General features: G+C 44.2%; 2 protein-coding genes and 1 long non-coding RNA gene across 3 annotated transcripts in view; 2 read left to right on the top strand and 1 right to left on the bottom strand.

Moving 5' to 3' along the window:
- LOC116738579 overlaps positions 1-15,785 on the bottom strand; it is a 189,409-nt gene that overhangs the window by 151,437 nt on the left and 22,187 nt on the right. The gene's annotated exons all lie outside the window — the stretch shown is intronic.
- Positions 1-15,785, top strand: part of LOC100115347 (neuropeptide SIFamide receptor) — a 71,414-nt gene that overhangs the window by 48,120 nt on the left and 7,509 nt on the right. Inside the window, exon 2 of the mRNA XM_001600048.5 lies at positions 3,132-3,231. Within this exon, the coding sequence (XP_001600098.3) occupies positions 3,132-3,231 (100 nt within the window). The remainder of the gene's footprint in view (positions 1-3,131; positions 3,232-15,785) is intronic.
- LOC100114648 (histidine-rich glycoprotein-like) lies at positions 13,622-15,484 on the top strand. The gene is made up of 2 exons (XM_001600715.4): positions 13,622-13,727; positions 14,756-15,484. Exons 1-2 carry the CDS (start codon positions 13,716-13,718, stop codon positions 15,131-15,133), a joined length of 390 nt encoding a protein of 129 aa, XP_001600765.1. The 5' UTR covers positions 13,622-13,715; the 3' UTR covers positions 15,134-15,484.

The raw sequence follows: 15,785 nt of genomic DNA, 5'->3' as shown, positions 1-15,785 counted from the left end.
TGCGCCGGCTGACTCGACCATTACGCGCGTGTATGCGCTTGCACACATACTTACACGCGAATCATGCGCGAACGTGCTCGTTTAATGGCCATCGCGCGCTTATGGTGCATTTTTCGCCGATCGACGCTCGATAGCTCTCGGGTATTCCTCGCAAAGCAATATTATAGCGTAGAAATCCGCACCTGCATCGAATAGACGTAATTTACCTTCTCACGTTTCATCTGAAAATCCAGGCAGCTCCTTCTCGCGCTCTGCTCTCTGCGCGCAGTTATGGACCGCACATAAGTCAATTATGAGGCCCGTGATGAAACTCGTCACTCAACTTCGAGCTCGACCTTCCTCCAGGAAACACCACTATTACTATTCCATCGATTCGTAAGAGCATTTTCTCGCATACCGCTTTTCCGAAATAGCCGCAGGCTTACACTGCAGTTGACATAGAAGCGCTGAAATGTGTTTAGTCTCTGAACAGCGATAAAATCCGCCGGCGAACGAGCGGCTGCGCCGTACCTATACAGTATACACGCGCTCCCCCCATAACTCTCTCAGCTGTCCGGGCTTATTTACAAAGAGAGAAAAACGCGCTCCGCATAACGCCCGCTCAAAATTTAAAAGGCTTTCAACAACCCCGCACACACACACGCACACAGACGAAGATAGTCATGCGCGAATAAACGCGTCGGCGATACTTTTTCGCCGTCGTAATACCAGGCGCCGGGCGTTTATCTTCGTCCGGGCTTTTATTCGCCAGCCGAGCGACTCGCAGATGTCCCCTATTATTTAAAAAGCCCTCGCCGAATTCCGCCTGCAACGGGTCGCGAGGCTGCGCCGTCGAGCCCTCTCGAAAAAAATGTGAAGTGACGGACGCCTCTACGACGGCCTCGGCTCTGTAAGGCTGTAATCTGTATCACGACCGCGAGCCCTAAGGAAAACGGAGCTGCCGCCGACGAGGGCTTTACGCAATATTTTTTACCATCGTTGCTGAGAGCTGTACTGGTTTGGGCTATTTTTATCGGCGATTACATACCGGACTACGCCATTTACAGTTATTATATAGGAAAGCGAAATGAGCGATCGGGGCGCACAGTTACGCTGACACACCCGGAATAAGCTCGTATATAGCCGTAAAATGATCAACAAAAGTCCTTGACACTCAGCGCATGTAATGCCAAAAAAGTATGTTTGCTCCAGATACGCGCGAATTGCGTAAACGTAATTCTATGCTATGCGTTACAAGAACCAGTTTAATTAATCTCAAACTCGTTTGAACACTCGGCAAATCTGCGCAGAGGGTGCAGGAGTCCATCCCGCAGTTTCGGTGAATAAGGAATTTCGTTTACGGCGAAATTTCCTCAACGCTATATGGTGGCAACGGTTGCTTAAAAAAATGTGGGCCAACACAAAATGAGAGGCTAGTTGAAGCGATAATAAATTTTTCGGACTCTTATATTGACTCGAGAGAATCAAGGCACGGAATAAAGCATCCGTTGCTATATAAGCCGCCATGGCAAGGGAATTAAAGTACGCCAGTCGTAAAAACGAAACATACACTAAAATTGCAAGGACGCATGGCAGCTGAAAATAAAAAGCTCCCTGAGAGAAAAGGAAACACACGCGAGAACAAGAGGAAGAAGCTTACGCGAGAAGCCCGAGAGTCAACGAGTGCTGAATAAACGCGCGCATACAGAGATCATAATCGTGAGAGACGAAAAAGGGGTGGGTCGTCTCGCGCGAAGGTTATACATAGACGAAGTATACGTCTATAATATATACGCGCTCAAGACTGCCGGCACATATTTCCGCGCGCCCCGCCACACACCCATCCAATTAAATCGGAATCTTCCCCCTCGTGATTTAAGGAATTCTCCTATATTGGTTTACGGAGGGACAGAGAGGGGGGGGGGGCGTTAAGGCCATCAGCTCTTGCAAATACCTCGACGAGTATGAGCGATCGGAGCTTTGCTTAACTATTTCCTTATCGACGGCCCGTACTTGACCGTATAGCGGCTTCCGTTTTTCTCCTTTGTAGTGTCTGCTCCTCGTGGAAGAATCCAATATAGTATACACACGATATACATACTTCCTTTCCGACAGCCTATAGCCTCGGTGTTCTAATTTCTGCTGTGTACCTGCTATATACGTAGTCACGTACATCAGCCGGAACGTCCCTTTGATTTCGTGGAATAATTAAAAATCACGGTGCTATATTAAAGTGTAGATTTTTCCCAGCGCTTGAATAAAAAGTATACAAGCGATTTTCTTCTAAACAGACACGTTTATACGGTCGCGTAAGCGGCGAAGTAAAAGATTTCGCAGTCTCCAGTCAATGCAACCGTGCAGTATATCGTCGTGTTATATCATAATTCACGCTTTTGGCGCTCGCATCGACATCTTTCTCGGCAAACTTCTTCCATCAGCATTTATCGCTCCGGCTCAGCCCGACTATTCGCATTTTGCAGGCTCGCACAGAGATTTACTCTGCCGCGTGATGAAGTCTCCCCTGCGGTATGTAGCCTAGTATTATGCTGGAATCTTATTCCCCAATTGAAATTGACTGTCAAGCTGAAAAAGCCTCGGGCCTGATTGGTCCACGTGCGCGATCGCAACTCTACTGCGAAATGAAGTGGATGGCTCCATTCTGCACAACGATCATCAATCGATATATTATGGAGGAAAAATTCAGTCGTCGAAAAATACACACGAGTCAGCGACTTTATTCGCAATGCTGGCTATATTTAAAACGTCGAAATTTAACCGCTTTATATGAACTGCAATCGCCTGCACTACATATAAGCAAATCTCCCGCCCGCGCGCGCGCACAAGAAACGTCAATGCCCGTATCCCTTTAGCAGATTTACGAGCTGTGCGCGAGTTTGAAAACTAATTGCGCGCTAGCTTTTCGAACCTACAGCTAAACCTGCGATCCCAGCAGCGTGTATAAAATTAAGGAGATTCATTCTCTGTTTCACGTGCGCGCAGCTTCCGTAGTTATAGTTAATCAGCGCAACTCTGCGAGGCAAAGCCAGCCGCATGTCTGCGTACTATATACACGTATACAGCTATAATGATAACGACGTCCAGGCGTATATGAGCACAACCGTCGTTAAAAGGCCATTCGCTTTGTGTTTCAGCTTGGGTTTTGGGCTGGTTCATGTGCAAGATTGTGCCGTACATCCAAGGTGTCTCCGTGGCTGCCTCGGTCTACAGCTTGGTCGCCGTATCGCTGGACAGGTACGTACGTTCATGCCGCATAGAAATGTGTGCATCGTCGCGCGTTGTTATACGTCTTTTTTCGCCCGTTCCTATATACGGCTAATGGAATTACGCCATTTACTGCGCGGCTTACATTGTCCATACGTTCAGGGATACTTTAAAAGGTAAACCCTAGCGATTCGCCAGTAATGCAAGCTCTAAAGATTGTATATAAGAAGATGTAAAAGAGGAGCAGGTGGAAATTGTCGAGACGTGCAAAACGGGTGGAAACTTGAATAGCGCTAAAAGGATCTTTCCATGCATTATGGACTTTTACTTACCATCTTTTACTTTCCGCGCATACATATCAATACATTTGCAGTGAGAAATTCATAAAAGTAAAGTTAAAGTTAAAGTAGTCATTCCTAACGCTCGCGATTTGCAATTAAGCTCGCAACGCGCTCGAGAAATAGTTTATGCAGTTTTTCAAAAATGTAGGCTTATTGGTCGAAAGTTATCCAGCTCATTTGGATTTTCATTTTTTTTTCTTTAAAGCTATAATTTTTGCAGTTTTCCAAGGTTTGGGATAGTATCCTAGACTAATGCAATTATTGAAAATAATTGTGTAATGTTTTATACACTTATTGTTTAAGTGTTTAATTATTATATTTGGAATATTATCCCATCCTGTGGAAGTTTTATTGCTCATATATTTTATTAATTTTCTCACTTCAGTAACATTAGTGAAGTGAGTATCTTCTAATTCACTAATCTTAGGCTTCGAGGCTTTATTATCTTTGTCAAAGATCAATATAGGAATGTAATTTTTTAATAGTTCTTTTTTATTATTTATTTCTTTATCAACTAGATTCTTAAGAGCAGAATCGTTATTTGGGTTTTCTGAATTAATTTTTTCTAAATGTTTTCCCAGAATGTCTGGTAATATTTTTTCATCGTGTATTATATGCTCATTTATGTTGTTTGGGTTGACATAGTCTTTTGTTTTTATATTTAGCGATTCTAGTATATTCTTATCTTGTTCTTTGACAATTATGTGGTCTACTTCAAAATTATTTTTTTTCCTAAATAACTTATTTAGTCTAGGATGAAAATTCTCTGTCTCTTTATAATTAACTTTTTTAATTTCTCCTGTCCATAAATTATTTGTACTTTTAGAAAATTCTAATTTAATATTATCTTTGGTTTTTTTCATTTGAGCCTTAAGTTTTATCAGTATATTTTGTGACTCATGGTCATGTTTTTTCATTAATCTGTGTATATGTGTTTGAAGTTTATGCTTAGTTTGATATAAGTTAAGGATTTTTTGGTTAGCTATTTTCTCTAGCTTATTACTAAATTTTAGTTTTGGGGTCGATTCCTTGATACTATCAAGTATAGCTTTTTGTAAAATCTCTATATGCAAATCTATCTCTTCAATTTTCAAATTTGTATCATCTGGTATTATATTGTTATAATTTTTTTCTAAGTTATTATTAAATTTCTCCCAGTTGGTTTTTTTGTAAAGTAAGATTTCTTTTTCAGTATGTATTTTGGGCTCAATACTTCTTTCTAATAATAGAGTCGTTTCTATAGCTTTGTGATCACTATCAGAATAACGAGTTGATAGATTTGCATCTGAGAATTTTAGTCTAATATCAACAATTGCTAAGTCTATAAACAAGTTTGATTGTGGAAAGGTAGCTTCCATTGATTTCATAATATTACATTTGTAATCTATACCTTGGTTCATCAGCCAGTTATACAGTTGAGTACCTCTATAATTATTTTTTTCATCGTTCCAATAAGTATATCTTGCATTAAAATCTCCTAAGATTATAAAATAGTTGTTTTTTTTTCATTAAGTTTCAGCTTTTTACCAATAAGATTTAAGTCATTTGCAATATTATTTTTGTTTGAGCTAGATGCATATATGCTTAATACCAAAAGATTTTCAGAGTTACTTAGTTGAATTTTGATAATACATGATTCTATTGTATTTAGATTATGAATTTTTACAGTTTCAAATGGTATATGATTTTTTATTATTAGTGCTACCCCCCACCTTTATTATTGAGTCTATCATTTCTTAAAATTGTATAATTTTCAAAAAATATTTTGTGTTTTTTGTTTATTTTGGTTTCGTTCACTCCTAGTATATCTGGTTGATGTTCCTGTATAAATTGCTGAAGATTATATCTTCTGTAGTTAGCTAATATAGAATTTACATTTATTGACATAATTTTTAGTTCTTTAAGTTGCTGCGCCATTTCCATGTTCACTATTACCAAAAATTAAGCCACAGTGATTGGCTAATGCTTCAATTTTCAATGTATTCATACTTATATATATCATATTAGTGATAGCTTCGTTTTGATTTATGACAAATTCAAGGATATCATTTTTCATCTTACTTACTAGAGTATCTAAAGATTGTTTCTGAGATTCAGCTATATCAGTTCTGATTTTTTCAAGTAATATTTCAGTATCAAGTGGCGCGGGAGCGCCACGAAGGCGAGTTTGAGAAGCAGACGACGCCTCGGCGCCCGTGACACTATTTACTTCTATATTGGTCTCTCGAATTTTCAATTAAGGAAATAAATTATTTATCATTCATGTAACCAGCTAATTTTGATAAATGTTTATACTAGTATGCCAAACTATGATTTTAAACCAAAATATCAGCAATAAACCAGCTTTAACATAATAAACAAGTATGCAGGTGAACAAAAATGCTGAAATCACTTGCTTAATTTTTCTTCAGCCCAAAAAGTGGTAAGACCGTTAAGTTAGCTGCGTGCAGTTTGACCGAGTGGTTAGACTGTGAAGTTGGCCGCACAAGCTATTGAGCCTACATTGTCTGCTCCTCTGCTTGAATTATAAATGTGTGCTCCGTAGTATTCGGTGTTTTGGTGTAAAAATCTTTCAAGGAAGGTGTCTAGATAAATAGGGTAGCTGATGACGACGTCTAGGTGGTGCGCTCCGTGATTTTTGGTGTTTAGATAAATAAATCATACGAGGACGGCATCTAGGTGTACAGGGCGGCCGATGGCGAGGTCTAGGTAGTTCGCACCGTGGTTTTTGGTGTCTAGGTGTTGAAATAATTCGAGGGCGGTACCTAGGTGTACAGGGTGGCCGATGACGAGGTCTAGGTAGTTCGCTCCGTGGCTTTTGGTGTTGAAATAATTCGAGGGCGGTGTCTAGGTGTACAGGGTGGCCGATGACGAGTTCTAGGTAGTTCGCTCCGTGGTTTTTGGTGTCTAGGTGTAAAAATCATTTGAACGCGGTGTCCAGGTGTACAGGGTGGCCGATGACGAGGTCTAGGTCGTGCGCTCCGTGGCTTTTGGTGTTGAAATAATTCGAGGGCGGTGTCTAGGTGTACAGGGTGGCCGATGACGAGGTCTAGGTAGTTTGCTCCGTGGTTTTTGGTGTCTAGGTGTAAAAATCACTTGAACGCGGTGTCCAGGTGTACAGGGTGGCCGATGACGAGGTCTAGGTCGTGCGCTTCGTGGTTTTTGGTGTCTAGGTAAATAAATCATACGATGACGGCGTCTAGGTGTACAGGGTGTCCGATAACGAGGTCTGGATAGTTCGCGCCGTGGGTTTTGGTGTCTTGGCGTAGAAATAATTCAAGGGTGGTGTATATCAACAATCAGTGATCTCATGTTAGTGATAAAAATGTTACAAAAAAGCTTTGATCTAAAGGTGCTAAATATGCTTATATTTTATTTCTACGACGTCGAATATGAAATACTCAAAAAAATTTACTAAAAAGGATTGAAATCTCTAAAAAAAATAACTTTTAAAAAAGTAAAAAGTTAGGTAAGTTTAATATATTTCGCAACAAAATTACAGATTGAAAAGTACTAAGATCAATCAAACAAAGTCAAGTTTATTATATTTAATCGTGATGAAGCAAGGAACAACTCTCAAGATAATTACTACGTAACTTACCATGCCCGTTTAATTGTACTTATGGTGTTTGTATGACGTTCTAATACATAAAAGGAAATTTTAGTTGTTCACCAATAAACAAAATTAAACGGGCATGGCAAGTTACGTAGTAATTATCTTGAGAGTTGTTCCTTGCTTCATCACGATTAAATATAATAAACTTGACTTTGTTTGATTGATCTTAGTACTTTTCAATCTGTAATTTTGTTGCGAAATATATTAAACTTGCCTAACTTTTTACTTTTTTAAAAGTTATTTTTTTTAGAGATTTACATTACAGTTATTTTGTTCAGTTGCATTGACTTTTTTTAGCGTTTCAGCATAGGGTTTTTTGTTACTATTCTCTATCTTCTTATGTTTATTAGTATCTTTTTGTTTTGTTAGATTTATTATATATGGACAACCTAAGAAGGAAGCAGGATGACCTTTCAAACCACAATTAACGCATTGGATTTCTTCCTTCTCAACGTTGTTCGCTTCACATTGATGCGGCAGTTCGAAGCTATGTGTCCTATTCTTTGACACTTTTTGCATTGAGTAACAGTATTTCTCCTGAGCGGTTCCCAGGTTACAATCTGGTTCAGAAGGTGGTCAACGTGCGTTAAATTTTTCGTTATACTGTCAGGTGTTAGTTGTACTAAAAAGATGTTATTTATATTATTTTTTGTTTTTAGTATTGAAATGTTTGCAATGTTTACATTCTCAATATTTAATGAGGTTAGTTCATCATTTATTTGTTTTATATCTGTGCTTCTACATAAACCTTTTAGTATTACTGATTTTAATTTAACCTGTTTAGGGGTAAACGAGTAAAATGGTACGCTAGCACCTGTCAGTATAACTTTTACTTCTTTGTAATGATCTAATGAGTCAACAAATATTTTACATTTTTTGTCCCCGACATTTTTTACTGCGAATTTGATATGCTTACTATTCTCGCTTATAATCTTGATAATGTCATATGTGTTGAAGTCTTCTGTTGTGATGGGTGGTAGCCTGTTCTTCTTGTTGGTGATTTTCTCAGATGTGGTTGAGAATTCACTTCGATTGTCATCGAATTCGCTGTTCGCGTTGCCATCCCGTTCTTGGTTAGATGTAAAGTCGTTTGCTTTTTTCCCATGTATTGTGACTCCTGTGTGTTCACGTTTCTCTTGGTTAGGCATAGGTGCTGTCGTGCTGTATGTTAACGGCTTGGTGTCGCCATATGTTAGCGTTTCGGCGAAGATGGTCTTTTTTAGGTTCGAGTTATTCTCATTTTGTGCTGGGCTTTTGATGTTTTTTCTAAGAATTTCGTTCTCATTAGCGTTATCTTGGATGTTCATTTTGGGTGATACAATGCATTTTTCAGCTTTTTGAATGCGCTTATCTTGATTTTGTTTTACCTTATGATCGGTGTCTCGGCGGTTGTCAATTTCGGTGGGATTTTACTTTTGGTTGCGTTTTTCACTGATTTTTGAATTTCATCAAAGGTGAATTTTTCTTTATTTGTGAACGTCGATCGGTTTGACCGGGATAGCTTCGGAGGTAGTTTATCTGGAGGTGATGTTGACCCTGCTTTGGATTTGCCCATTGTTATAGTCTTTTTAGAACTTCTCAGTAAATTCACTCTCTGTACATGCTTTGTTCTAACGGTCGGGCCATGGCAATATGGCCGCCCTTCAGTCGACTGGGAGACAACGCTCGATTTCAGATCACAGATTGATTTACTTACTATCACGGTTGAATTTCTTTGAGACTTCAGTAACTGAGGTAGATATGATTCATAGCTACCAGAAATAGTGCTTTTCTTAATTAATAATTCCGTTATTTCCGAGATATAACAGGATTTGTGCGGAGCTACTCATGCACATGTGCGGGGATGAGAGGCCTGTGCTCTAACCACTGAGCTAACGTCTACGATGCAAACGCATGCTATGCATCGTAGTATGTCTCGGCGGAATCTTAATCTGGCGTTGCGGTCGTGTGCGTCTCTGACAGCAGAAAATATAATCGCGATTCGTAAAGATTCATCAAACGCAGTTTATGTAGTTTTGGCGACGATAACACCTCTGCAAACTTCCCTCCAGCCCCCTCATCTCGTAAGTTGTTTGGCTCGAAACCCACGGCCCGCCAGCTTTCTCGCCTCGCGGACACGATAAATTATAATACATGCAGCGAGTCTCTTGGATCGATGTCGGAGCAGCATAAGTGAGCTTGATCGGCGCTCGAGATAAAGCACACACGATTCCCGGCTCCGCGTCGCCGGGTTTGACGCAGTTTTTACGCGAAATCGACGAATCCGTGCTCGCCTGCGTATGTCCATACTTATATACGCGACGGCGGCTCACTTCTGGTCTCTCATCCCTTTTTAGCCGCCCCCTCACGCGCGCGCGCGAGACGACAAATGGCCCCGATGGGGAAGAATCGCGGGGGAGAATTGGCGTCGTCCTATTTCATGATTCATTCGTCTTCGCTCTCTCGGCTCTCTTATCCTCCCTACAAGCGTCTTCGTAGCCCGCGCTCGACGCGCAAGCGTGCGGATAAACTGGCGAGCTCGCTCGTGCTTCCGCGGAAGCTAATCAAAATTTATGCTCGACTGCGCGGCGAGTATCGTATCGTAAAAGACCTCGCGACGTATGCTGAAGAGGAATGAATTTTCAATGAGACCGATCCGACGCCAAGATTCGTTCGCGGGAAAGATTTATCATGCCTTTTTTTAACAGGCGTTTGCTCCGCACTTTGTTCATTTGCACTGGCTTTTATAACGGGGCAACGAGAGGCGCGCACGTTTATAGCGCGAAAGCCACATCCCTAATTAAATTCTTCCTGCCTCAAAGCCGTGCAACAGCGTAGACCGCGACGTCGCGCGTATGCAATCTAATACTTCATTATTTCTCCGTGGGTCCCTGCAATTTTCTCCTCCTCGCTTTTATACCATTAAAAACATTTATTTCCATACGCAGCTAGCTGCTGCGCGTCGTATTCGTAATCGTACGACGTTACGTGGACACGCGCGTTTTCTCCCGGCCGTTTCATAAAGACGAGACACGTACATTTTGCAAATTCGCGCATTGCACACCGGATCTACGAAAATGTGTAACCTATAACCGCACACTCTGAAAAGGGGTATTTTTGGGTGAAAATTCCCCCCCCCCCCCACCCTTTGTTAAATACTGTACTTCTTTTGACAAGTGTCTGCTAAAGACCCGTTTTCATGCATATACAGCGAATAGTAAGTTGCGCATTTTGAGTTGTAAGGCACCCTCTTTAAAAAATTTTCAAAAATGTTCAAAACTTTGATTGATTTTGGGTGTTTTTGCTCGAAATGAACAGCTCGCTATTCACTGTAGATGCGCATGGAAACGGGTCTGAGAAAAATCAATTTCTCCCCGCACAGCAGCCGAGTAACGAGATGCCTTATTCAACCGCCGCTAAAAAATGGCTCCAACGATAATCACCGACGCGTCCCAGTGGATCACGAAACTCGCGCGCGGCGAAAAAAATTGCAATTTTCCCCGTCATTAGGTTTTTAGCCGTAACTCTCGCAGCGTAATTCATAAGCCTCGGCCGCTATAACAATCGACGCGTTGTCTCGCGCGCTCCTTGCGAAGAAGAAAAATGCTCCATTGTGAGATCGCGAGAGCGAGCGAGAGCGAACGGCACCAGTTGGCATCGGCCGGCTTGAATCAGTGCGCGGGTCACGCGATACGTGCGCTGCGGCTGCGTCGCGCGATTTCCCAACAGCGGCTCGCCGACGATAGTTCCTGGATATGCGCGTACGTGTATCGCATTATGTAGTGCAGCCCCACGCTGTATAGCACGACCTGTGCGTAGGAACAACGACGAAAATCGAGAGCCCAAGCCGCAGCGTGCCGCGGAGGCGGCTTGCGCAATGCACCCGATACGATCGCCGGCTCTGCGAATTCTTAATACCCGGCGCTTTTCGCCGCAAGCAGCTCTGGTCCCGCGGATAACGGCAGTTTCAGTGACGCGCGCGCGCGGGTAACATGAGGCCGTTTTAGAATCGAGATGGATTTTTTCCCTTCGGCGAGCCGGCACTCGCGGCCGTGGGGATTACATTTCCCGACTTATAATTCATAATCGCCGGGCGCCGACTAGGAGAGAAGGTAAAAAGACGATCTGCTTCCGGAAATCGGGACGTAATTATATAGTTACGCAACGCATCGTTCGTTTGGCGATACACGTTCGAAATAATCGGGCTAGAACTGTGTGCGTAACGGTATTTGCGCGTTGCATCGAGAGGTGTTTGCTTTTGGCCGAATTGGTTTCCATTCGTCGGCACCGTATCAATCAATGACTCCTCGAGACAGAACCGCGCGCGTAAGTAATAACGAGCGCATAAACGGCAAATTAATTAAAGTGTTCGCGCGTCTGCGGAGCTATGGCAATATCCATTGCGCAGCATTAGCAGCAGCGCAATTTCCAGCGCTAACGATACACCTGCCTATCACAATCTCGCCCGTAAATTCTTGGGCAACTTCCGCAACAAAAAAAAAAACGACTCGACAGCGCGACTCAGAAGCAAAGCCGAAACTGCTATTATATATCCACACATCGTCCCCGCAGACTCGAGTCGCATATTCTCGCCGACTCCAGCTCCAGTTCTCCAGGAGCAGCGAGAGCATCAATTATGCGCTCGCTCCTATCAGCGGCGCTCGATCGATTCAGCTCCGCGGCCGTAATTCAACGTACCTAACTCGCGTCGTAATGAGCTAAGTAATCGGACCCACGGCTTCGAACGACTTGGCTCGATTGTTCCCTACTGCAGCGCAAGTTCGTAGCAGCTCTCGCTCTCTGTATATTACAATAATAAACATAGCACAGCTAGCCGCGCGCGGGCGGAGATGTAATTGCAGACGAGCGCGCGTGTAGCATTATTCCCTCGATCCCCCTCGATTCTCGCGATCGCGCGCGGCTTGTAAATCGCAGGCTAGCTCTCGCACGACTCCCGCACGCCGGGAAGGGCCTTTTTTCTGCGTCGCGCCCGCGCGAGCCCGTGTGTGCATTGACGCTCGAGCATTGTACGTAGGAATAAGATTGCGAAAGTACTGGTTTCAGACGCGGCGATCCCGTATAACGCGCTCTCGACAAGGAGATCGAACTATACCTATTATTAGATATCGGCTCTCTGCGCGTTCTGCGTGAATGCTTTTCTGTTTCGCGCCTCCGCCGAGAGAGCTATGAAAATTGGAAAACCGATTTTTCCTCTGCGATGAATATTTATTTAACGACGATAATATATTATACTCTGCCGACATTAATTTCACGTAGAGGACGACCGGTTCGCGGAAAAATGGCCGCGAATTCAAAAAAGCACATGCGAGTAGCACACTCTGCTTATCCTCGGACTTTTCTTTCCGAGACGCGCACGCGAATCGATTAATGAGTGCGCACATGCAAAGTCTTGTTTTATCGGTCCAATAAAATAAACCAAATAAATCACGCCCGTAACGGACGCAGCGCAACTTTGTACAATAGTCAAATGAATGGTTGTGGGATGACGAACGGCGACGCAATTAAAATTTTGTCATCACCCATTGTTGGCTAATCGTCGTATTGAGAAAGCCGCCGGATAATTAGCCCCTCTTATATGCACTGATCGAATTGAATTTATTCGCTGCAGCTCAGATCGATGGAACGCCGACAAAAAATGAGGCTACAAGCTGCCTGAGCTCCGATAAATAAGCAAAATAATTACTCATGCGTGTTTTGAGCCGACGATAACCCTCGTAATGCGTAGAAGAAAGGTTTACCTATACACACGCAGTTTTAAAACATTGCAATCATCGAGATATTGCATGCAGGCTATTATAATTGCAGCCGCACAGCGTGTAACTTATTAATCAGCATTCCGCTTAACATTATCCTTATAGGTTTTGTCGTTGAGCAACTTTCATTTTTTTCAATTATGCAATTTTTTATCGAATTTTTCATCGATCTAGAACAAGTGGAAAATTTTATTAAAGGAAAGGAAAATACTGCAAGATTGAATTTTCGAACAAGAGGATAATTCCGAGAGAGAAAATTTATGAAAAATGTCTTTCGGCAGCGACTCTCGGCTTTGCGAGGAGAGACAAAGAGCCGCCGCGCAACTTTTAATAAAATGCATTCGCGATTATAATAACACGCCGCTCGAGAGAGAGAGAGAGAGAGAGAGAGAGAGAGAGAGAGAGAGAGAGAGAGCTTGCGCAAAATCATCCTGGAGAAGCGGTGCTTGTGTCCGCGAGATCGCGCTAGATAGCGAGAATTTCGATTTCGAAATAGCGCGCGCACAATTGCCGCGTATAGCGAGTCCCGCGCGATTGTCAGCTGCCGCGGGCTGGTGGTGGAAAAGTCGGCCGGCGATTGGCCGATCGGCTTTCCCACCCCCTGGAAAAGAGCGGCTGACTCAACGATTCTTCTTTCTCCGTCAGCCTCGCCAGGTCACGTGACCGCGCGCCGCTAGATTTTTAAATTCGCCGGGCCGAACACATATAAAACGGCATCGCCAGCAGCGCTGATCACACACAGCCTCCGCTGCTTTCGTTTAGTGTACCTCGTGTGGACTTGTCTCGTAACCTGCCGTTAGCACCATGTTCAAGCTGGTAAGTTTGTTGCCATTCTTCCATTCGTCGGGGCGCAGCCTGTGGTACAGTGCGTCGCGGTTACGCAAATTTCGCGGCTGCGAAATCACCGTGAGAAATTCGAAGGCTCGTTCGTTACAAACACTCGCGCGCGCTCGCGATTCGGCGTGCGCTGCTTGCATCGACGACGGGACGTTTTTGTATGAATATTGCGTATTCTTTCGCGGCGCGATCACGAGTTTAATTGGATTTCAGTGATCCGTTCGTTTAATATTTTTCGCGAACCGATAGCTGCTGAAATTTTTTGTAACGCAATGTCGAGAAGTCCGCAAATTCTCTCGAAATAGTTTCAGTTCCGCTGCGCACAAGAGGCGAATTCGCTCTCGATCCCCAATAAAACTGGAGGGACTTGAAGGCCTTGCAAAGTTCAAGTACAAAAAGCTAAATCTCGCGACGGCGAAGTTGGGGCTCTTTTCGCGTCTCCGTATATGCGCAGTGTACGGGGCGCGTAATCAAGCGAGCGCGTTGCTGTATCCTTTGCTTTCAAAAGTCGCGCCAGCACCGCCTCCGCGCGTCGGGGAGAACTTCCGAGTAGCAGTGGGAATCGGACCGCAGCATCGTGTGTGTGTTTCTTTTTCGAAAGCCGCGAGAGCATTACGTATGACTTACGCGCTTTGCAGGTGCCGCGGAGACGCATTGTGAGATCGCGGCGATATATACCGGTTATTAAATATCTCGGCTATTGAAACGGTATCCGCGAGAGAGAGTTACGTGCAAATTGATCCGACGCTTTTTCGTGCAGATATTATATTTCTTGTCGCTGGCTGAGCGGGAAATAACGCGTTGTAATATCCGTATGGTGGAATTGATGTAACGCTAATTTATGCTCGTTAGATCCGGCATCGTATTTTTTGCTCAATCAATTTGCGCAATGATCATAAAATTGAAAGTGCGCGACAAAGACTACCACAGCTGCGCTGCGACGGACTAGCAGTTTGATATTTTTAATAAAAAAAATAAAACTGACGCTTTGACCTGGTGACCCGCAGGCTCTGTTCGCCGCCCTGCTGGCCGTGGCCTGCGCCGCTCCCGGCGGTCTGACCGGCCACATCGTCGACCACGGCCTCGGCCACATCCACGCCCCGAACGTGGTGAGCCACAGCCACGGCAACCACGTGGCCGTGATCGCCCAACCGGTGGCCCACGCCCCGGTCCACGCCGCCGTTGTCCACTCGGCTCCGCTGGTCCACCACGAGCCCCTGATCGCCCACCACGCTCCCATCATCGCCCACCACGAGCCCCTGATCCCCCACCACCAGCCCCTCGCTCCCCACGTCCACACCGCTCCCATCGTCACCAAGACCGTCCTCCCCGGCCACGACCACTACATCCCCGTCCACTCTCATGGCCATTTCGGTCTGCATTAGGCCCCAACGCCAGCCTAGCCGCCCAAAAGAGACAACTTCAAACGGACAACTATAATCACGAGTCACACGCACCACGCGGATCATCCTCTCGGCCGTCTTCGCTGCCGCGCTCGTCGAGTCGCAGGCCAGGAGAGGCGACCGCCTTTTCTACTTTTCGACGCGCCAGAAGAATAATCTGACAATCTAACAATATGAGTTGACGAATTTAATTTCTCCACCCTCGTCGTCCGATTCCGCGCTCATTCAACCTACCTGCTCCCCGATATCAGCCCTCCCCCGATAACTCACTCATTCCTCCCCCTTCCAAATTACCCCCGAAATTATTCAATAAATTTTCAACTCGTACTCGTACTCGTTCTCTTGAGACTTTTACTTCGATACCCACATCTGTCCACACGGGGGAGGCCTACAGCTAAGCTATAAGCGCGAACGATATCGTACCTCCGAATTTTTTACAACGCCGACTCCCAAAGTTTTTTGACGGCTTTTTAAAAATTAAATTAGAACGTCGTGGCCGCTCGTGGAAACGTTGTCATTCCTCTCAGCGTCGACTCAACTTTCGCGGCTTTAAAAGTTATTCGCGCTGTGAAACCGGCGGCGTGCATCGCGTCGGGAGTAAAAAATCGTACTTTGGATTCTCGAAGGACTTGGA

The sequence above is a fragment of the Nasonia vitripennis genome, chromosome 4, assembly GCF_009193385.2.
Source record: "Nasonia vitripennis strain AsymCx chromosome 4, Nvit_psr_1.1, whole genome shotgun sequence".
Taxonomy (NCBI): domain Eukaryota; kingdom Metazoa; phylum Arthropoda; class Insecta; order Hymenoptera; family Pteromalidae; genus Nasonia; species Nasonia vitripennis.
This window is presented reverse-complemented; position numbering and strand designations above follow the sequence as displayed.